The 22,589-nt window shown below is 40.3% G+C and overlaps 1 protein-coding gene across 1 annotated transcript in view; it reads right to left on the reverse strand.

Moving 5' to 3' along the window:
- Positions 1-12,265: 12,265 nt before the first annotated feature.
- The window catches only part of LOC107508484 (inhibitor of carbonic anhydrase), a 41,805-nt gene continuing 31,481 nt past the window's right edge, over positions 12,266-22,589 (reverse strand). The window contains exons 12-17 of the mRNA XM_016140325.2: positions 22,431-22,586; positions 19,346-19,493; positions 15,522-15,586; positions 14,695-14,879; positions 13,256-13,442; positions 12,266-12,460 (exon numbers count right to left, since the gene is read on the reverse strand). Coding sequence (XP_015995811.2) covers positions 12,426-12,460; positions 13,256-13,442; positions 14,695-14,879; positions 15,522-15,586; positions 19,346-19,493; positions 22,431-22,586 — 776 coding nt within the window. The 3' untranslated portion in view covers positions 12,266-12,425. The remainder of the gene's footprint in view (positions 12,461-13,255; positions 13,443-14,694; positions 14,880-15,521; positions 15,587-19,345; positions 19,494-22,430; positions 22,587-22,589) is intronic.

Below are 22,589 nucleotides of genomic sequence, written 5' to 3' on the forward strand. Positions count from 1 at the left end.
GTGTGTAAATGTTTATAATTGTTATCTCTTCTTGCTGTATTGAAAATTTTATTACCATAAAATGTCCTTCCTTGTCTCTCGTAAGCTTTTTCTTGATTTCAAGACTACTTTGACTGATATTATTATAGCCAACCCTGCTCTCTTTTGGTTACTATTTACCTGAAATACCTTTCTTCACACTTTTATTTTCAATCTATTTGTGTCTTTGAATCAAAGTCTCTTGTATATAGTGTATAGTTGGATCATGTAGGGTTTTTTCCCATTATTCTAATTTCTGTCCTCTGATTGGAGAATTTAATCCATTTACATTTAAGGCAATTACTGATAGGTATGACATCAACATTATGATGGAGTGAGAAGGACCCTTTGTCTCTTCCCTTCAATCTACAACATAGGGACATCTATGACCCAACAGAAGTTTATCTGCTCCGCACACTAGGACACCAGAGAGATTCACACATCAGTAAATCTAAATGTGGGCAGATAAGAACTTATAGAGGAGGGAGAACAAGGGGAAGAACAAGGAGGGTGCCAGTAGCCTTGGTTCCCCAGCTGCCCAGCCGAGCTTGTAGCCCCACTAAATGTGATAGCAGTGGAGGAGCGGTGATACAGCCACCACGCCACAACCAAGGAAAGTGTAAGAAGGGAAGCATCAGCATCAGCACCCAAGAATATGGCTCTCTTCCCTTGTTGTAGAGGTCAGTAGCAGCAGTGGAGATGTGCATCCAGCATCCTAGCCACAGCACAGGAATGCCGACATACATAGGGAACCAGGTAGTGGGGCAGGGTCCCAAAACAGGCTAACCTCAACTACCCTATCCCTCAGCCATGGCGGCAGTACTCCAAGACTCAGACAACCTAGAAACAGCAGGGGCACCCACCATGCTGGTCACGCAATGATGAAGCCCACAACCACAGCAGCATCCCTTCATCACAGGAATCTGGAGGGCAACAGTATAACAGCAACCCTGAGGCACAAGTAGTAAAGGTAAGAGAAAAATTAAACTTGCTTTACAGTGCCATCTACTGGGAAGCAAACATAAAACTTCTAATTATTAACCTGCTGAATTGTTAAAATCGAAATAGCACCTAAATAAGAAAGGTACTACTTAAATGCACCAGCAGAGAAACAAACCATGGAGCACCATGAACAACCACAGTAACATAGTATCACAAAAAGAAAGTAACAGCTGTCCAATGACCAAACTCAAAGTCATGGAAAACTGTGATCGAAATGATAGAGAATTCAAAATAGTCACAAAGAAACTCAACGAGATACAAGAAAATTTGAAAAGGCAGTTCATAAAATTAATTAACAAAAGGAGTATTTTACCAAAGAGATTGAAACTCTAAAAAAGAACCATACAGAGATTATGAAGCTGAAGAACTCAATAAATGAGACCAAGCATGTATTAGAAAGCACTGGAAATAGAGCAGACCACGTGAAAGAGAGAATTAGCAAGCTGAAACACAAAAATGTAGAAATGAGTCAGTTGGAAGGGGAAAAGGAACTAACATTTTTTAAAAAACCTTTACGAAAACTATTCAACTCCATCAGAAAGGGCAACGTAATGTTAATGGATATCTTAGAAGGAGGAGAGACAAGGGAATAGAGAGCCTACTCAAATAAACAATAAATGAGAACTTCCCAAACCTAGGGGAGTAACCGGACATACAAGTACAAGAAGCTAATAGAACATCTAATTATCTCAACACAAAAAGGCCTTCTCTAAGACATATTACATTAAAATTGTCAAAAGTCAATGATAAGAAAAAGTTCTTAAGGCAGCTAGGGAGAAAAATACAGGAAACTACAAAGGAAACCCCATCAAGCTATCATATTTCTCAGCAGAAACTCTGCAGATGAGGAGAGAGTGTAGTGATATATTAAAAATATTGAAAGACAGAAATCAGCAGCCAAGAATGCTCTATCCAGCAAAGTTACCCTTCAGATATAAAGGAGAAATAAAAACATTCTCAGACAAACAAAAGCAGAGAGAATTCACCACCATAAGAGCTGCATTACAAGAAATGTTAAAAGGAGCTCTTTTATCTAAAACAAAAAGACAAAAGTACACAAAACTTTAAATAAGGCGACAGACAGAAGCATAAAATTGCAACTCTATTTTCATATAGAGTGTTAAACAATTATAATGTAAGGGTCAAAGTGGGAAAAGCATGACACCAATCAAAAGTCACAGAGTAACTGGGTGGATTTAAAAACAAGACCTAACTATGATGCCTTCAAAAGACCCATCTCTAAAGACAAACATAAGCTCAAAGTAAAGGGGTAGAAGATGATACTCCAAGCAAGTGGTATCCAGAAGAGAGTGGGTGTAGCCATACTTATATCAGACTAAATAGATTTCAAGCCAAAAAAGGTAACAAGAAACAAAGATAGATATTATATAATGATCAAGGGAACAATCCATCAAGAGGACATAGTATTTGTTAATGTATATGTACCCAAATTAAGAACATCAAATATATAAAGTAATTATTAACAGACCAGAAGAGAAATAGAGAGCAATGCAATAATAGTAGGAGACTTTAATACTCCACTTACATCAATGGATAGATCATCAAGCAAAAAGTCAATAAGGAAATATCAGCCTTAAATGATACATTATACCAGATACACTTAATAGATATTACAGAACATTCTATACAAAAGCAACAGAATACACATTCTTTTCAAGTATACATGTAACATTCTCAAGGATAAACTGTATGCTGGGACACAAAACAACTCTAAATAAATTTAAAAGGTTGAAATCATATCAAGCATCTTTTCTGACCACAACAGTATGAAACTAGAAATCAACTATAAGAAGAAAGCTGGAAAAATTGCAAATATGTGGAGATTAAACAACATGCTTCGGAACAACTAGTGGGTCAATAAAATAAGAAATCAAAAGATACTTAGAGACAAATGAAAATAAAAATACAACATACCAAAATCTTTTGAATGCAGCAAAAGTGGTGCTAAGAGGGAAGTTTATAGCAATACAGGCATACTTAAGAAACAAGAAAAAGGGAGGACGACCTGGGTAACGGGGGTCAAATACATGGTAGTGAATGGAAACTAGACTTTTGATGGTGAGCACATTACAGTATATATAGATATCAAATTATAATGTCTTATACCTGAAGTTATATAATGTTATAAACCAATGATATCTCAATAAAAAATAAAAATGATTACTGATAAGAAGGTATAGCTTTTTTTGTTCTTTATTTGCTGCATTATTGTCTTCTTTTGTGTTTTGTTGAGATTTTTGTAGTGAAGCATTTAAATTTCATTCTCATTTCCTTTTGTGTATATTCTATAGTTGTTTTCTTGGTAGTTACCATGAATATAACATTTAACATCCTAAAATTATAACAGTAATTTGAATTGATACCATCTTCATTATAAAAACATACAAAGACTGTTTCTTTAAAGCTCCATTCTACACCACTTTCAGTTGTTGATGTCATAAAATTACGTATTTATACATTGTGTATCTAAAAACATAAGTTAATAATTATTTTTTAATGCATTAGTCTCATATGTAGAAAACAAAATGTGGAATTATAATAACACTAGCTTTAATAATTTTCCATTGTTTACCTTTACTGTGAGCTTTATTTCTGCATAAAGTTTTGAGTTATTGTTTAGCGTCCTTTGATTTCAACCTGCAGAATCCCCTTTATCATTTCTTGAAGGGCAGGTCTAGTAATAGCAAATTCTCACAGCTTTTGTTTATCTGGGAATGTCTCAATTTCTTCCTCACTTTTGAAGAACTATTTTGCCAGATATAGGATTCTTGTGACAGTTTTCTTTTTCTTTAGCATTTTAAAGTTATCAGCCATTGCCTTCTGGCCCCCAAAATTTCTGAAAAGGAATCTGTTTATAATCTTATTGAAGATCCCTTCTATGTGATGAATAGGTTTTTCTTCTTGCAGTCAACATTCTCTTTTTGTCTTAGGCTTTTGCCGATTGGTTATAATATGTCTCAGCGTGGGTCCCTTAGTTCATCCTATTTGGTGTCTGTTTAGTTTCTTATCTATTAATATTCATGTAATTCATCAAATTTGGGGAAGTTTTGACCACTATTTCTTCAAATATTCTCTTGCTCTTTCTCTTCTCCTTCCGAGACTCCCACAATAAATGTTTCACATTATGGTGTGCAAAAAAAAAAAAAAAAAGAAAAGAAAGAAAGAAAAAAGAAAAGAACCTTTAGGCTCGGGGTTCACTTTTCTTCCATATTTTTAAATTTATGTTGCTCAGACTCAATAATTTCGATTGTCCTTTTGGTTTACTAACTTTTCTTCTGCCTATTAAAATATGCTTTTGAATCCCTCTACAGAATTTCAGTTATACTTTCTAGCTTCAGAATTCCTTTTTGGTTTCCTTTTAGACTGTCTATCTCTTTATTGGTATTTCCATTTTGTTTATACATCATTTTCTTGACTTTCTCCACATCTTTTCGTTCATCGAGTATTTTTAAGATAGTTGTCTTAAAGTCTTTGTCTCGTAGATTAATCGTCAGGTTGTTTTTTTTTTTCAGAGACAGTTTGTTGGTTTATTTTTCCCTTTGAATGGGCCATACTTTTCTATTTCTTTGCAGCCTTGTGATTTTTTGTTGAAAACTGGACATTTGAATCTATTAATGTAGTAACTCTAGAAATTAGATTCTCCTTCTTCCTAAGGGGAGTTTTGTTTTGTTTTCTTTTATTATTTCATTGCTACAAGCTGTCTCTGTGCTGAGGATCAGCCTGAAATATAAACTTTAGGTCTTTTCAGGTCTTATTGATCCTGCTCCTTTCTCTGAGTATGTGCAGTGACTTTTTAATTTCCCATGAACATGCAGTTGCTTTTGAATATCCTAGTCTTAATGTCTGGCTCTCAAAAAGGAGAAAGTAAGAAAAAAATGAAGCAGTAAAAATGATGTCAGCCAGTTAAATTCTCTGGAAGTCACTTCAGCTGGAGGAGGAGGGTCTTGCAACAGTGAAGAGAGGCGTAACAATAATAGTTTTCTTCCTCTGTATCAGCATCTCCCTGTTCAGAAGTAACAATCGGTCATCATAACACGTATCCCCAATATTTGCATGATAGAATCCTTTTTGCCCACCCTGGCTCCCACAAGCTGTGTGCAAGCTGCTCCTGGAATACAAACCCAGCTGCCCGAGATATTCCTTCTGCAAGCAAAAGAACCTCCTAAGAAAATCCTTTTCTCATTAGTATAAAGTTCAACCTAAACCAGCCTTACCTGAATTCTAGACCAACAGCTCCAGAGGTCATTGACCCTGGGGCTTAGTAGACTTTGGAAACTTTCATGTGTAAAGGAACAAAAGTCCAGATCAAAGGTAGGCATATAGGAAAAGCTGGTCTTCTCTGGCACACTGTTTGCAGAACACTTGGACAGGTTTGGCAAAGATGGGAAGGAGGTTAGAAGTCAGGGCCAGAGGCACAATTTAGAGCTCCATGGCAGGGCTGGTTTCAGGGAAAATTGTGAAACAAGTCATCCCTGTCTCAGGAGCTGCTTTAGTTCCCACTCCAGAGAACCCTTTGACAATTGACTTCTCCCAGGCCACAAAGTGGAATGCTAGGGGAGGGGAAGGAAGGCTGAGGAATTCTGAGAGCCCACTATAAAGTGAGCCAGGACACCAGGGTGTCAAGAAGTCTGGACTGTAAAATAAAGGACCCCAGGTCAAGAGATCCGGTCCCAGTTTATTCCCAAACTTATATTCGAAAATCATCTGTTCAGTACAAAGCGGGGACAGAGTGGTAGTAGAAGCGGCATTAAGTAAACATGAGATATAACCACAACTGCCAAGATTAGGATGAGAGGAGAACATGGCCCTGGTTCTCCCTGACTGGGGACACCACCAAAGCTAGTGCGGGTTGGTCGTTTGCTTTTATACATTCACTTCTTTACAGTAAGACTTTTAGTTGTTCAGTGAATTCAGCAAGTGGTTAACTCTCAGTGCCTCAGTTTCTCATCTAGTAAATGGAAATAATAATGCCTACTTATTATGCCAAGCGAAATAAGTCAGACAGGGAAACATGAATACCATTTGATTTTACTTATATGTGGAATCTAAAAAATCAAAATAAATAAACAAACAAAATAGAAACAAACTCATAGATACAGAAAACATTTCGATGGTTTCCAGATGGAACAGGAGTTGGGGGGACTGAGTTAAAAAGGTGAAAGGATTAAGAAATACAAATTGGCCATTAAAAAATAGTCATGGGTTGTAAATTATAGCATAGGAATATAGTAAATAATATTGTAAAAACTCAGGTGGGTAGTAAGTAGACTTAAGGGGGGGATCATTTCATAAGTTATATAAATGTCTAATCACTATGCTGTACATCTGAAACCAATACAATATTGAATTTCAACTGTTATTAAAAAAAAACTTTTTAATAACAATATCTAATTTATAGGGTTATTATGAGAACTAAATTAGTAATTAAAGTAAATCACCTAGTACTGTAGCCAGCACATTATTATTCTTATTTTTATTTGTGTCGCTACCGATACATCTTTTGCATTTAAGTCTGGGTGAATTACATGTGAGCCAAACCTATCAGGTCACACCACATTAAGAAGCCCTATAAGCATGCCGACCACTAGATCCTAAACAATGCATAGTAGAGAATACAGCAGCATGATCCTAGCAGCATGTTTACTCTGTATACCAGTTACCTGTGCACTTGTTTTATTTACCTGTCCATTCTTAAGAACAGATACAGAGTATTATGTGCAATATATGAAATTGGAGTCAGAGACTCCGGGTTTGAATCCTAGGGCACTTAGAAGCTGTGTGGTGTTAGAAAAGTTACTTATTTATTTGAGCCCTCATTTTCTCATTAGTAATAGAAATATGGATACCTACCTTCCAGGGTCATTTTGAAGATTACTCACAGTGCTGTTAAAGTGCCGGCTCTACCTAACAGTCACCAATAGATGTAAATGACTATCATTATTACAGAACACCTGGCATGTGCTAAGTACTGATGACACGTTCAGTAAATTAATGAAGCGACTCCATGTAATTTCTTTATGGCTCCTTATGTTGCTAATGGGCCCTTCAGCAAAACACACCCTGAGAGACCACCTAATACAATGATCTCACTTTACAAAAAGGAAAATTGAGGACATAACTGGGAAAATGCCTAGCAAGGCAGGCAAAGCTAGAACCTAGGACTTTGGACTCAGTGTCTTGAAATGTCTCCACCATCCTGTGACACATTTTTTTGGAAGGTGTTATTCATATTTTCTTCCAAGATTATTTAGGGATTTCACTTCTCATTACTGTTTCACCCAGAAAAGCCAAATCCTGAGATCATCGGGTGAGCCCTTGAGAAGCAGCTGCTTAAGCTGAGCAGAGACCAGTGCTCCTAGGGTCAAAACAAACAGATCATTGATCCCTCTATGGCCCCCACAGCAAATGCCATTATTTAATGTCCCTGCTGTCTATGGGAAGAGAAGAGCAAATTCTACTTGATTTCCCTGCTGTTCCAAAGTAAACCTCTGACCTATACAGATTTATAGACAATTGGTATCAACTACTGGTTTGCTCAATTGAATTCTCTTACCCTCTTACTTGTTCTAAATGTTCCCACAGATAGGCCTTTTCCATAAATACGTGCAGCTTGTCTACATGTGTAATTTAATACTTATTAGCCCCATAAGGTAGCATCTGTGTGAAAACAGATTAAATAGCCTTTATCCCCACTTTTTCAGCTCAGGGGAAGATGACCGTGAGGCTGCAGAGAATCATTGGACTAGAGCTGTGAATACACAAAAATTGTACACCAAGTAATGAGTGTGTGTTTTACTAGGGTGAGAGTACCAGGCTTTTATTAATCCTCAAAAGGCGTCCATTGGTACTTCAAATATATTGAAATGCTAAACACTAATTATCTGCTCCAGTCTTCTTTCCAAATTCTTAGAATTGGGAGAAAGTGAAGGTAGCGTACTTGACAGCTCTTCTCCAGCACCAGCGAAAAGGTCCCTGTTGGACCAGAGTCTTCAGGCTCCTACCTCAGATCTATGCTACTCAAGACTTCAACTCTGGCTCTCCTGGTGGGGGAAACTGGTGACAGAAATTCAAGCCCATCAAAGCCAACAGCCCCCAAGACTTTGGGCAGTGGGCCCTGAGAGTTTTGTAGCAGGTGAAACTCCAGCAGACAGCCTTCCTAGCACCCCCAGTATAAAGGATAAGTGTGCCTGAGGCTTTCTGGGGGCAGCCTACAGGGAGATGACTTAAGACTAGAGTGAAAAATACCTTTCCCAAGAAGTACTAAAGGATCGGAAGCAATCTGGAGCAGGAAACACGATTTAGAAGTGGAATCAAAATTGTGCAGGAAAGGGATAAGGATGAAGTAAAAAGAAGGTCTGGACCAAAGTAGACAAGGATTGAATAAAACCAAGAAACCCTAAAAGCAAGCTCCTATGTTTTTGAAGAATGCACAAAACAATAGGAGGTGTTGCTCTGTGAAGTCAGAAAACCTTCCCTAAAAATAGCCTTATTCTAACAGTTGAAGAAAGCAAATTTCACCTAAAATTGAACAACAGAAAGTACTGTGGTCAAGTACTATACAGAGTTATTATAAGGAAAAATTAAATAAGGAGAGAAATAATATCTCTATAGTCAATGAAATAATGCCAGAAAAATATGTCCTCAAAGCACCTAAAATATGTAACCTACGTGAAAGTATGAAGAGAGCCAGAAATAGTAAAGATGTGGGCAAATACTAAAACTTTTTCATTTTTAAATTTCCTTAAAAGATAATTGACTGCTTGGTGTAAAAATAATAAAATGTCTTACGGCGTTTCTAACATGTATAGAAGTAAAATGTATGATAATAAGAGCACAAAAGATAAAACAGGGAAATCAGTAGAATAGTGCAGTCAGCTTGTGTTGGCTTGCAAATGCCGGTGGTGCGTATCTCTTCCCAACTCGGAATCCCTTGACATCACCATGATAGATTGAAATCATCCATGAAACTCCACGAAACTGGTAAATGATACAAATTAAGGCCTTTTTTTACCTTGAAGGTCTGGTTGTTATTCACACATTGCTGGGGAAGATCTGTACTATTCTAGGATCATGCATTGTACACAAAGTGACATAACATTATTTGACACTAGTGCTAAGCTGAAGACGTACATTGCAAATCTTGGAGAAGACATTAAAAAATAAAAGAATAGCTAATAAGCCAGTGGAGAAGATAAAATGGAATACTTAAAAATACTCTGTTCAATACAGGCATACCTCATTATATTGAGCTTCTCTTTATTGCACTTTACGGATGTTGCATTTTTTACAAATTGAAGGCAAAACCCTCCACCAGCAAAAAGATTATGGTTCACCATGTTGCGGTACTCTACTGTGGTGGTCTGAAACCTAACCTGCAATATCTCCGACATATGCCTGTAGAAAGCAAAAAAAATAGAAGCAAGGAACAAAGAACAGATGAGACAGACAGAAAACAAATATCAATAATTACATCATATGTAGATGAAAAAACACATCATTCTAAAGGTAGAGATTGTCACACTCAATTAAAAAAGAAATACCCAACCATATGCTCTTTATAAGAAACCTACCTTAATAAGTAGAAATAGATGAATTAAAAGTAAAAGAATAAAAATACACCAAGCACACATGAATTAAAAAAAAAGGTGGAATGGTCATATTAATATCTAACAAAACAGACTTAAGGACAAAAAGTATTACCAGAGACAACTAGGGACATTTTATAATGATAAAGGAGTTAATTCATCAAGAAAGCCTAGCATCCTAAATGTGTATGCACCTAACAGTCTCTAAATATATAAAGCAAAATCTGATAGAACTGGAAAGAGAAATGAACAATACTTAGAGTTGGAGATTTTAGTCCTCTTTCAGTAATTAATGCAATAAAGTAGACAGGAAATGAATCAAGACTGAGGATTTGAATGATAATATTATAAACTTGACCCAATTGCTATTTATAGAGCTAAATTATATTCTACAAACTACATATTGTAGAACTATACCTCACAATTACAGAATGCGTATTTTTTTCAAGTACACATGGAACATCCACCAAGATAGATCATATGCGGCCATAAAAAATAAATAAGTAAATAAATTTAAAAGGATTGAAGTTATACAGAATATATCCACTGATCACAAAAGAATTACATTAGAAATCAATAACAAAAGCATATCTGAAAAATCACCAAATATTTGGAACTTAAGAATAATTTTTAAATAATCAACAGATCAAAGAAGAAATCCTTGGGAAATTAGAAAAAAAATTTACCTGAATGATAATGAAAATATAACATATCAATATTTGTAGAATGCAGCTTAAGTAATACTTAGACAGAAATTTATAATTTTAAATGTCTATATTAGAAAAGAAGAATGTTCTAAATAATTTATCTAAGCTTGCACCTTAAGAATCTAAGAAAGAAAGTAAATGAAAGAGAAAGTAAGTAGAAGAAAGGAAATAAGGCTAAGAACAGAAAATTAGATAGAAAATCAAAAGCAATAGTGAAAATTTATGAAACCAAAAATCTGTTATTTGTAAATTTCAACTAGACTGATGAATAAAAAAAGAGAGAGAGAAAACTCAAATTACTAGTATGGAGAATAGAAGAAGAGATTATATATCCTGTGAATATTTTTTAAATAAGGAAATGTTTTGAATAATTTTATGGCAAAAATGGGCAATTTAGATGAAATATGCAAATTCCTTGAAAAACACAAAGTTTGCAGCTCCAGTTTTTCACTGATTCATTGTTAAATCTTATACTTTTCTTTGTTATGTTCATGTTTTCATTTAAATCCTTGGCCATGTTTATAAAGTTAAAATTTATTGTCTGAATATGGTCATCTGTCATTTCCAGGTATGTTTCTATTGGCTGATTTTTTTTTTTCTGACTTTGGGTCACATTTTGTACTTCTTTGCATATCTAGTAATTTTTGCATTGGACACTGAACATTACATATGCTACATTGTTGAATATTTAGATTTTGTTTTCTTCCTTTAATGACTATTGAAGCTTATTTTAGAAGGCAGTTAAGTTACTTGCAGATTGGCTCGATACTACCAAGGCTAGTTTTACTCTCAGTAAGGATAGTTATAGAGCAGCCCTTAATCTACAGCAATTTTAGACCCATGTCCAAGGCATGGCTTCCAGTGAAATCCATAGGTATTCAATGAGGTCTCTTCACTCTGGTTGGTAACAACATGAATGACTCCTGGCCCTCTGTGAGCCCTGGGAATCGTTCAGCTTACAGGTTTCTTGCAGTTATTCTTTGCCCAAACCGATGAATTTCAATTTCATTTACACACATGGAGATTAGTATCTCACAAAAGAATAATACTTATCAGACTTCTTCTGTATACAAAGTCCAATCAGCTTTGGCTTCTCAAAGCTCCTATCTCTGTTTCTTCAACTCAATGTGGTGGATTCCCTTAGGTCCTCCCTGCCATGCTGTGATCTGGAAATTTCATCTGGGCAAAAATAGTAGGGTCATCGTTCTGCCCACCTCTTCCCATCTTTTAAGGATCGTAGTCCTGTGCTGTTATTGCCAATGTTTGAAAACAGTTGTTTTATATATTTTGTCTAGTTTTTTAGTTGTTTATGGAAGGAGGGCAAGTCTTATGCTGGTTACTCTTTCATAGGCAGAAGCAGACATCCACACTCATAAAACTGACATTTAATAACATATAACTTAGGTTCCTAGTCAATAGTATTCATGGCACTACCATAGGTTGAAATTATGGTAATAATGGATATAGCAAAATCTATGATAAGAAATGACTAAAAAGAAATGAGTGTAAAAATTACATTTTCAGGAAGTGGACCACAAATGGGCAGTAGGATTGGATTCTTGTAGTACTTTCAATATTTTCCAATTAATCTGAATCAGAAGTTTAATTCTACCTGACATCATGAATTTTAAATGTCAAAATATATTTTGAAAATAAACTCACTCCTTATCCTTTTTTTTTATTATGTAAGCCTTTGATACTACGCATCTTGATGCTTTTTTGCATGCTTGTAATCATGACTCAGACTCTATTCAGACAGATTTATTGCATAAATTCTATTAAAGTGACTTGACTTTTGGGTAAAATAATCAAAGAATAGGGAGGGAAGTTGAATTAGTCTTGTAGAGTTCAAAAAGAGATACAGTTTAATAAGCACAACTCTAGTATAGAGAAATAGTTTTCTCCTCCAAAAATGTGAGAACATTTAAGAAATTTTTCTGAGACGGCACAATAGTTTTTATTCATTTCAATTTTTGAATTGGTTATAAAGATAATGATGTTAACACAGACGCACATGTAGATAAGTGAGATCGTGGCCCCACCATATCTGCAGGCTCTGAGCACCTCTGCAGTTGCCCACTTTGATCATTTTTTAATTTCCGTGGAATGTGCAGGCGTCGAGAAGTTCTGTGAAGCATAATATAAGAAAGATCTTCAGGTACTGCCTGTGCTTACTAAACACAATTCTGTTCCTATCTTCTAAAAGTAAATGGTAGGTAATAACGTTTTTTTTTTTTTTTAACCAACTCTCTCTCTCTCCCTACCCCCTCACTGATATCAGCGCTATCCTTAAATACCTACATTTTTCTTTCCTCTTGCTCTCATCATCTCCAGCATACAATATAATTCAACAAAATTCTGGCACACTCCCAATAATTTGATTACTAAATTCTAATTTTATTTTTTCAACTTACCTCTTTTAGAGGTAGCTATGCCATTCTAACACACACACACACACACACACACACACACACACACACACACACAGCTAGAAAGGGTCTACTTTAGTGCTAACTGTACTTTATTTGTTTCTATTAATATTTTTTACATTTTACTTAAAATCTTTGAAAACTGGTCCTCTAAGTGGTATATACGTGTCACTTCCTAACCCTCTCCCTAAATTTGAAGTGCTCACAAAACAATGAAATACAAATGTAAAGAAGTTCAATTTCCAAATAATCTCAAGTTCTATTGTACTCTCTGTCTCCTCCAAATGATTTGGTCTTTTTTCAGGTAGTGTCTTATACTATTGTGCAATTGAGTCACCTCATTGGTAAGTCCAAATCCTCCCACAGAGCCAGGAGGAGCAAGCCCTCTGAATCTTTGTGTTCATAGTAGTATTGGCCCAGGACTTGGCAAATGATGGTCCTTAATACAAACGTGGCCCCCCGTTATTGCTCCTCGGTGTTGTATTATACTCACCAGAGGGTACGCATTGTCTCACAGTAGCAATACCCGTAAGATCTTCTGGCCCTAAGTATTTTTGATAAGATGTTTTGTCCTGAAGTTTAGCCAAACATTCTGTGTCATCACTGAAGAGCAAGTCCTTGGTTGAGGATGCGAATAATTGGAACATCATATATTCGAACCCATTTCTTCCAAAGAGCTCCTGGGTCAGACAGATAGACAGTGAGTGACCAGCAGCCCCAGGGAACACAGGGTTGTGTATTCTGCCTCAAAACACCTGAGTCTGCTCAGCCTCCAGCCCCTGGAACACCTGGGACCCAGCAACAATTTTAGAGGCACTGCAGTAAAAAAGCAGAAAGCATGAACTCTGGATCCAAATCCTGGCCCTAGCTTTTCCTTGTCACGTGACTTTAGAAAAACTCTTTACTGAGCTCAGTGAGCCTCAGTTTACTCATTTGTAAATGGAAACAATAACACTAAATAGTGATATGATGTATGGAAAGCAACTGCTAAATAGAAACAGCTCCAAGTTTGCCACTGTATCACACCGTTTTGCCAATCATTGCCAGGTATTTTCAACTTCTTGGCTCACACTTGTATGTCTTCCTACTGCCTAGAGCCCCTACTACCTTGACTCTTTCATTCCCTGGATCCATTCCAGGTGCCCAACCATTTCCATCTCTTCCTTCCCCTCTCTTCTCTTCCTTTGTCCACTTCCCTTGTATCCAAAGTGGCAGCTCACCCTGTATGAGACCCATTGCTTCAAAAGTTCATGACCAAGAGCTTCCGGTTTTGCCAGCTCTCCCTGGGTTGTCCTTTAACTAGGATGTGTGGGCAGCTAGGACATGGATCACTCGTCGAAGCACCTCCAAGAATGGAGTGTGCTAGTGCAAAAGGCAGACGAAGCTTTGGGTTTTCCTTAAGATTATTTGATTTAGGCAGCCTGCTACTCCATAATAGCAGCCCTCATGGTTGCCTACAGAGGTTATAAATTGAATGTTGGCTTTTTAACTTTCGTTAGGCCTCAAACAGTGCTCAGCTTGCCAGGTTCAAGAAACACATTGAGATCTACCTAGGTCAGATAGAGTAACCTCCATTCTGCTTTTCTCACATATAGCTCAGCTTAGTGTGAAGGGCATTGAGCTAACTCCCTTCTTTCTGTGACTGAAATAAACCCAAGAGGTACCATGACTCTGCTCAGAAAGTTGAGTAAGTCTCAGGGAAACACTTCAGATGTCCACATGACAGAGGCTTTTCCAGTCCACTTTGATAATCTAGACAGCCCCAGAGCAAGAAGCTTTCTGCTTTCATCAGAGGCAGTGCTGCAAGAATCAAGTTCCACTGCCCAGGGAGAAAGTGTGAGGCTGGGCTGAGGTGCGTCTGTGCAGATCTGCAAGTGAACTGAGCATTCGGTTCTGGGGAAAGGGGTGTGGGCACAGACTGAATGCCCATACCTGTTGGTTGAAAAGCATTCTGCGAACAAAATCTGCTTTATCTTTTCTTGAGACCACAGCATGATTTGGGACTCTGGCTAGGTGGCAGTTCTGAGCCTCAGTCACGGGCTTCCTGGTGCCATCAAGGCACAGCAGCTGAAAATCTTCCTGCTTCAGATTCTTAGCCCAATCTTCAGGGTTCTTTCCTGGGGAGAGAAAAGCCAGAACAGCCAATGGCTTTCACCAAGGCACCTTAGCTAGGGGCATGTGACCGACCATCAGTGTCTGGGAGGATCACAGAGACCCAGAGAAACAAAAACAATGAAGGTTTTCAAATAAAATAGAAGAGAAACATTCATAAACTCATGCATGAATAACCTTTCTGGTTAGTGCTTTTTCAGTCCTGTTAAAGGCAAAGATTTCTAGCCAGAAAGGAAAGATTGATAAATTGAACTATGTTAAAAGTAAGAATGTCTGATCATCAAAAGACATCATTAAGAAAGTAAAAGGGCAAGCTTTTTCAGAAATGGGCAATTTTCAATACATATAGCTATCAAAAACTTATATCCAGAGTACATCGAGAATGCCTATAAATCAAGAGAGCCAGCTGTGCTGAGTCTGCATCCTCCGTGTGTTTGTCAGTTGGGCTCAAGGCCAATGTGATAACCTCCCCCCGTCAAGTCTGACCAGACATGAAGAATTTTCTCATTCCCTAAAAAATATTAAGACTAACATTATTGGAGTCTGATCTGATAGTTAATAAACTTCCTTGGTTGCCTACCCCGGAAGTGATTGCCCATGAGGGACTCAGGTTTTCCCAGTGAAGTAAAGGACAACCGGGCACATACCATCAGTGTTCTGCTGGACAGTTAGGTGCTTCACAAAGGCCACGTCTCCCTTCTCAACCAGACACCTGCATGGCCAGAGGCAGGACAGCGAGGGGGGTCAACAGGAGTGGGAGAAAGGGACACCGAGAGGGAATCACCGAGAGACTCCCGCCCCCTCCGCCCAGGCCGCTTGGAACATCTAATGCTAACCACTTCCACACGCGCACAATTGTAATGCCCGGTTGTCCCTGGGAATTAGAAGGAAATGAGATTAAAAAGAAATATGCTTATTTAGTTTCTATCATAGGTAACCATTGTTTGGTTCTAATTTTAAATACTGATCAGTTTCTCCAGAGGAGAAGATTATGTTCTCCTATTAACAGGGAATAGAAGGGTGACTTTCTGCTTGTATTAATACTGACATCAAAGATTAAAATTGGCATGGAATTTGTGATTTTGATGAAGTCTTATCACACCCATATGTCTACTCAGCCTTAATAAAAGTTAAGGTATGTCATTAGATATTTATTCACATTCGATCCCCTGAAAAAAATGTTCCTCTCTGTTTAAGGTGCATTGTTTCTAAGAAATGTTGAGCACAATTAAAAATCAATTTTATGGCATTGTCAGATGGAAATTGCTATTTATTAATTATCAGGAGCACGCCTCCAGTTTTCTCTCTCTCATAACTTCAGGTTCCTCTATACTTAGCTAGGATCAATTCCTCCTATTCAATATTCTGAAGCTCCCTTGTCCTATTTCTTTTCTTCACTTCATATCATCCCAGTCCTGAATGAGCCTTATCATCTGCCTCAGGTATATCTGCACGTCAATGTGTGTGTGTGTGTGTGTGTGTGTGTGTGTGTGTGTGTGTGTATGAATGAGAGAGAGAGAGAGAGAGAGAGAGAGAGAAATTATAGACAGAGTGGCCAGGAAATACTTCCCTGGAAGGAAATAAAGGAATTAGGCATGATAATATAAGGAGGAAGAGCAACTACAAAGGTCCTGAGGCAGGAGTGTGTCTGATGTCTTCAAGGAACAGCTGGGATGTGAACTTGGCTGGAGCAGGGAGAGCAAAGTGGAAAGATGTAGGAGATAAGCTTGCAGAGAGCCTTCCTAGATCCCAAAGGGGCCTTATAGGTCAAGGAAGGACACTTACTTTTACTGAGTGATATGAGAAATTCTTGAAGGGCTTTAAGCAGAGAAGTGTGATGCTCTGATTTATGTTTTAACAAAATCCCTCTTGCTGATGTGCTGAAAATAGACTGTGGTGGGGGAGGAGGATGGGAGAGATGCATGGAGACCTACTGGGGGCTGTTATCACAATTCAAAAGAGCATAGTGTCCTGAAACCAATAAGAAACTATCCAAGAAGAGGAAGTGGTCAGTGGTGCCAATGATGCTGGTAGATCAAGTAATGCAAAGACTGAGAACAGGCCTTTGGATTTATTTAGCAACATAAAGGTCATTGGTGATTTAGAAGTACAGTTTCAGCGGCGTGGTGGATGGTGGTGCGCCAAGGCGAAGGAGCTTGGAGACAACCTGCCCATATGCCAGCCATGAGGAGGCATGTTTTCTGCAGACAATTTTAAAGTACTAAAACCAGGTTTACTGGTTGGGGTTGGTGGAGGTGAACAGATTCTTAAACTAGGTTCTGGAGAGATTGAAAGGTAAGAAATTGGAGTGAGGAAAGATATTACACTCCTTCAAGGAATCCTGTTGCGATGAGAAAGAGAGAAATGGGAAGTTGCTGAAGAGGAAAGTGAGATCAAGAGAGGTTAGATTGATTGATTGATTGATTGATTGATTGATTTATGTGTAAGAGGAAAAAAATAGCAGCATGTTTGTATGCTGATGGAAACAACCTGTTCAAGAAGAAACTGTGACAGAAAGAGGGGAGATCTGCTGGGGCAATGCCCTTGAACAGGCTGGAGAAGAGGCATTCGATGCAGGGGAAAGACCGGCCTCAGCTACGAGACAGCATGGTCATCCCTAGCAAGAGGAGGGAGGACAGCATCTATGGGCGGAGAGACCAGCAAATGGGTAGCCGTGGCACTGAGACAGCTTTTCTCTTCCGATTGCTTCAATTCTCTCAAGTGAAATAGGAAACAAAGGTTTGACAGACGGAAGAAGCAGCGTTGGAAGATTGAAGAGAGGAAAAGGTATGGAATCATCTTCTAGGAGACCAGGGTGGTAAAGAGACTTAGAGACATGCGGCTCATTTAATGACCATTACTTTAAAGGGCCACCGGTCAGCCTGGAAGCGCAGGCACCACGCAGTGGAATGTTGGATCTCACCGAGGTTGTGGTTCCGCCGGGAAAGGGGACAGTCATTTGAGGATCTCCGCAGGGAAATAATTATCATGGTTGGCTGTGGAATGTATTCTGGGTACAGAGGATAAAGAGGACATAAAAGGGGATGAGAACGGGAAAGAGTCTGCGGAACCAGTGGATCACAGGTCAGTAGGACTGCAGGGCTGTCGAAGTCAGAAAATGAGAGGGAGTGAAAAGCCACACAGGAGGTGGTGGGAGAATGAGAGGTTTAAAGCTAAGATTGTTCTTTGGTTGTTCATCCTCATCTTGGAAAGAAGGGAAGTTGCGCTTTAAGACAGAACTCAAGTCTTGGTCCTCAGTGACATAACATAGTACTGAAATGAGACCATCGACCCTAATACCAACATACCTTCCAATGTAAAAAAAAAAAGCCAACTATTTTAGCCTAAGTTTAACATTCAGCTTATATTGTTGTAGTGGGATCTGTGAAAATACGCGATTTTTGTATGGCTTATGAAAGAGGAAAAACTTTGGAGAGGGTGGAACGACGTAGTCTGGAGTTCTGACAAATGAAAGATTGTTTTCTAGAGGTTCACGCATTCTTCACCCCACATGCCTCCCTGCCTCAAAGTGTTCTGCACAGCCCGTGGATCTTAGAATTCAACATACCTCCTTAGCCAGGCCAATAGGGCACCTAGACAGCTAATGCCTACAGCTCCAGTGTCCTTACGTGCCTGATCCCCTCCCTCCCATGCTCCCCCCAGGGCCTTCCTCTCTGGCCTCAAACAGAGCATGATTTGTCCCATCCCTTGCCTTTGTCCTTGTTGTTCGTTCTTCCTGGATTACTCTTCCTCCAGATTTTCTCAGACTCGATTTCCTCTCAATATTTAATCCTCAGTCCACATGGTCCCTCTACTTGCTGAGGCCTTCTCTGACCACCGTTTCCAAAATTGTCCCTTACCCATGTCTCTGCCACATGCCCCACCTTCGTTCCTCTGTGGCACTTACCACAGTCAGAGAGTGGTGGTCCTTTATTTGTGCTTATTGTCCTACTCTAAGGGGACTCAGGGGATGGGGACTGTGTATATCTTGTTGCTGCTGTAACCCTCTACCTAGTCTAATGCCTGCCACCATACTAGGTGCTCAATAAATATTTCTTGAATGGATAGAGGAACCCAGGAATATCGATTTTTAAAATGTACTCATCAGCCATGTGTAAGATGCACATGTAGGGCGCCCCTCTTTGATTTTAAACCGGGGCTCTGAAAGATTCCGTGACTCGTCCACGATCACATAGAAGAAAAGAGCAAAAGTAGAACCAGGGATGTGACCTGGCAGCCATCCCCTTGCCTCTCCCCAGGTGCCCTCAGTCAGCTGGGTCTGCAGGAGAATGAGCGCTCCAGCAAGGAGCCGGACTTGAGTCTGTGAGGCCACTGGGAATTTGAAGTTGTCTCCAAATTCAGGTTCCTCCTAAACAGAGTACCCAGATGCTGGGATGACGAAAAGGGTGAAAGGACGAGAAGTTCATGGGTTCGGCGCCACAGAGAAAGGTGGCACGCAGACTCGACTCGCCTGAGTGCCCCACTGGAGCCATAGTATCTCTCGTGGCTGCTGGGAGCACACGTGTGGGCTGGGTTGCTGCCGCCACTGCCACTGCACAGAGCACAGAGACTGGAGTCTGGATCGGACCCAGGGGCGCAGCTCTGACTGAAGAACTCAGCTGAGCGGGAGGAAACAGAGAGGAAACAGAAGGTCAATTCTTCCTGCCTGCGTTAGCGAGAAAGCCTCAGATTTTGTTCCTAGAATTGCCTGAATGACATAAAGACACGTTCAGGTAGTTGGTACCATATTACTTGAAGTAAGAACCTTATGGAATTAAAGAAAAGGGTACAGTTGGAGCCAAGTAAAGGGGGACTGGCTGAAGTTGTGACAAGGGTCGTGAGCTCACAAAAGTCTGACCCATCGTAACATAGGAAGGGCAGACACAGATTTAATCCTAAAAGAGTGGACAAAATTGTAAACCCTGGCTAGTTAAAACTGTCCCACATGCTTTCTGACCTCTGTTGCCCTGCTCTTCTTTAAAAGGTCTGTCATTGTGACTCCAAGTCCAAGAAAGGGCATAAGAGGCCCAGACAGAGCCCTGTGCTGGGCTCCAGGACATCAAGGTAAGGACCCACCCTCCTGGACCCCAAGTCTGTGGGCAACAGTCATAACTCAAGTAACACCACAGTGAATTTGTTTTCCATCTTTGCTCTGGGGGAAAAGAATACAGCTCCACAGACTGCAGACAAAGGAACTGGGTGCAGGACTGGCATCAGGAAGAGGCCTCAAGTCGAGAGGTGAAGAACCAACAGGAATTACCCAAGCGAAGGGCAAAAGGAGCAGCATCTGCAAAGGCCAAGGGCTGGGGTTGGAAGTGGGGAAACGAAATGCGTAGAGAGCTTGATGGACGTCTCTGGAGCTGGACCGCCCACAGCAAGAATGAGTGGAGAGGAGGCAGGATGTAGATCTGCACTTTGCAAAGAACGATCTGGCAACAAGGTGGATGGAACCCAGGGCAGATGTGGGGTGCATGCAGCAGGCTACTGTAGTGGTCATGGAGAGAGGAGGGCAACTTGGACTAGAGTAGCACAAAGTGGAAAGAGTTAGGTGGAGGTGGGGGAAACTGACGTCACTGGTGATGGATGGGTGCGTGGAGGATGACAGCTCCAAGGTCTCCAGCTGGGACACATGGATGGACTGTGAGGTCCTCCACCAAGCTAGGCTGCTCAGGAGCAAGACCAGGCTCAGCAGAGATGTTGCATTCCATTTGGGTAGGTTGAGCTTGATGTACTTTTGAGATATATAAGTAGATAACATCAAATAGGAAGTTCAGTACAGGTCTGGAAGTCAAGGAGAGATCAGTACTAGAGATAAAACTTGATACTATCAACATACAGACATAATGTTAATAATAGTGATAGCAGCAAACATTTATCTAATGTTTGCTGTGCGCCTAGCTTTGTATGTATAATATTTCTTAAATGGTAATTGAGGCTGTAGGTGTGGATGTGAGTGCTTGGGGATTGAGTTTGAACTGGGGGGGGGGGGGCGGCGGAAAGTTGCTTAAAGCAACTCAAACATTCATTAACCAGGTTGGGAAAGGGGGACTTTGTGGTGGAAGGAGAAAAGACAAGCCAGTGTGATTTCACAAAAGCCAGGAGATAGTGTTTTAAGGAGATCCGAGGAGAGAGAGGGCATGGAGGAAAGGACTGGAGCACGTCCTTCCAATGAGACAATGTGTGGCCATGGTGGCCTTGACCAGAGTTCTTCCTAAGGAGCATGCAGAAAGCCAGAGGGCAGGGAGTGGAGGGGCGGGCCTGAGGTGAATGGTTCAGACATGCTTTTCCGAAGTTTGACAGCTGAGGGGTAGAAGAAAGAAGGAGGGAGCTGGGGGAGAATGTTGGGAGAGTGAGTATTTTTACAGATGGAAGACATTGGATGTGCCTACATGTTGAAAGAAATTGTTGGATATAGATATACTAAGAGCAGAGGTCCCCACACTTTTTGGCTCCAGGGACTGGCCGATGCTCTTATGAGAATCTGATGCCTGATGATCGAGGTGGAGCTGAGGCAATGCTGCTAGCGCTGGGGAGCTGCTGCAAATACAGAGGAAGCTTTGCTGGCCACTCCCCTCCTGCTGTGCAGCCAGGTTCCTGGGGTGGGGGGTGGGGACCCCTGTGGAGAAGTAGTAACTGAGAGTGTGAGGCTCTGATGAGGGAGCAAGAGCAGGACCCACTGAGTGCGGGTAGAGGGCCTGGCTGGATCATGGAGGGAGGCGAGCAGTCGCAGCCATCAGGAGGCCACAGCTGTGGCGCTGAGAAGTTGAGGGGGTACCTTTCTATTGGTTTTAATTGTCGCTTGCAGGTGCAGATGAGATCATCTACCAAGAAAGAGTGGTAGGTAGGTGTGGGATGGAAGTGTGTGAACAATTAGGACATTAGAATAATTATTGGGAAGTGTGGAGGTGTGGAGCAAAGAAACAGTAGGGGTCCTCCCGAGTGCCAGGGTCCCACTGAGGCCAGCAGCTGGAGCATTTCCAGTGGAATGAAGTGCTCTGCCCTGCGACATTCTCCAGCTGTGTTCAGCTGCTCAGGTGCAAAAGGAGAAGAGAGCAGATAATTGGGTTCATATGGGGCTGGGATCTGTCATATAGCTGGGGAAAGCAGGGGAGCAAGTATTGGCAAGAGTGTTGCTGAAATGACTAATATGGAAATCTAAGAGAGATGAAGATGAAAGGGAAAGATACCGCACTCAAGGTTTTCAATTTTAAAAAATAGCCAGTTTATATGGGAAAACATTACACACACAGATACACACACGTCACTCTTGCTTTGCAACCCCTGGCTTGTTCCCTGAGCCAGCTGCAAGACATAAAGAATAAGGTATTATCTCTGAGATCTACCCTTTGAGCCTAGCCACTCCCCTCAGAAGCAATGAGGTGAGGAGAAAGGGGAGGACTGGATCAAGGAGATGAGACACTCATCCACAAAGTCTGTCCAGCCCTAGGCCCCACTATCCTTGAATGCCATTCCTTATTCACTGAACTGAATTTCTCCCCTCCACAGGAACAGGCCTAAGGAAGAGGCTGCCACACCACCTCCCAGATCACACTTACCAAAGTTACAGGACTCAGTTTGGTTGTATATTAAAGCCATGGGGATGTTCCACCCCGCAGAACTGCCAACTACAGTGTGGCAGGACTTCTTGCCTCGCAGAGAGTTCCAGGTGAGGTCGGCATCTGATTTCTTAACCACTGCCACAGCATAGTAACCTT

This window comes from Rousettus aegyptiacus, unplaced genomic scaffold, assembly GCF_014176215.1.
Source record: "Rousettus aegyptiacus isolate mRouAeg1 unplaced genomic scaffold, mRouAeg1.p scaffold_m13_p_4, whole genome shotgun sequence".
Lineage (NCBI taxonomy): Eukaryota > Metazoa > Chordata > Mammalia > Chiroptera > Pteropodidae > Rousettus > Rousettus aegyptiacus.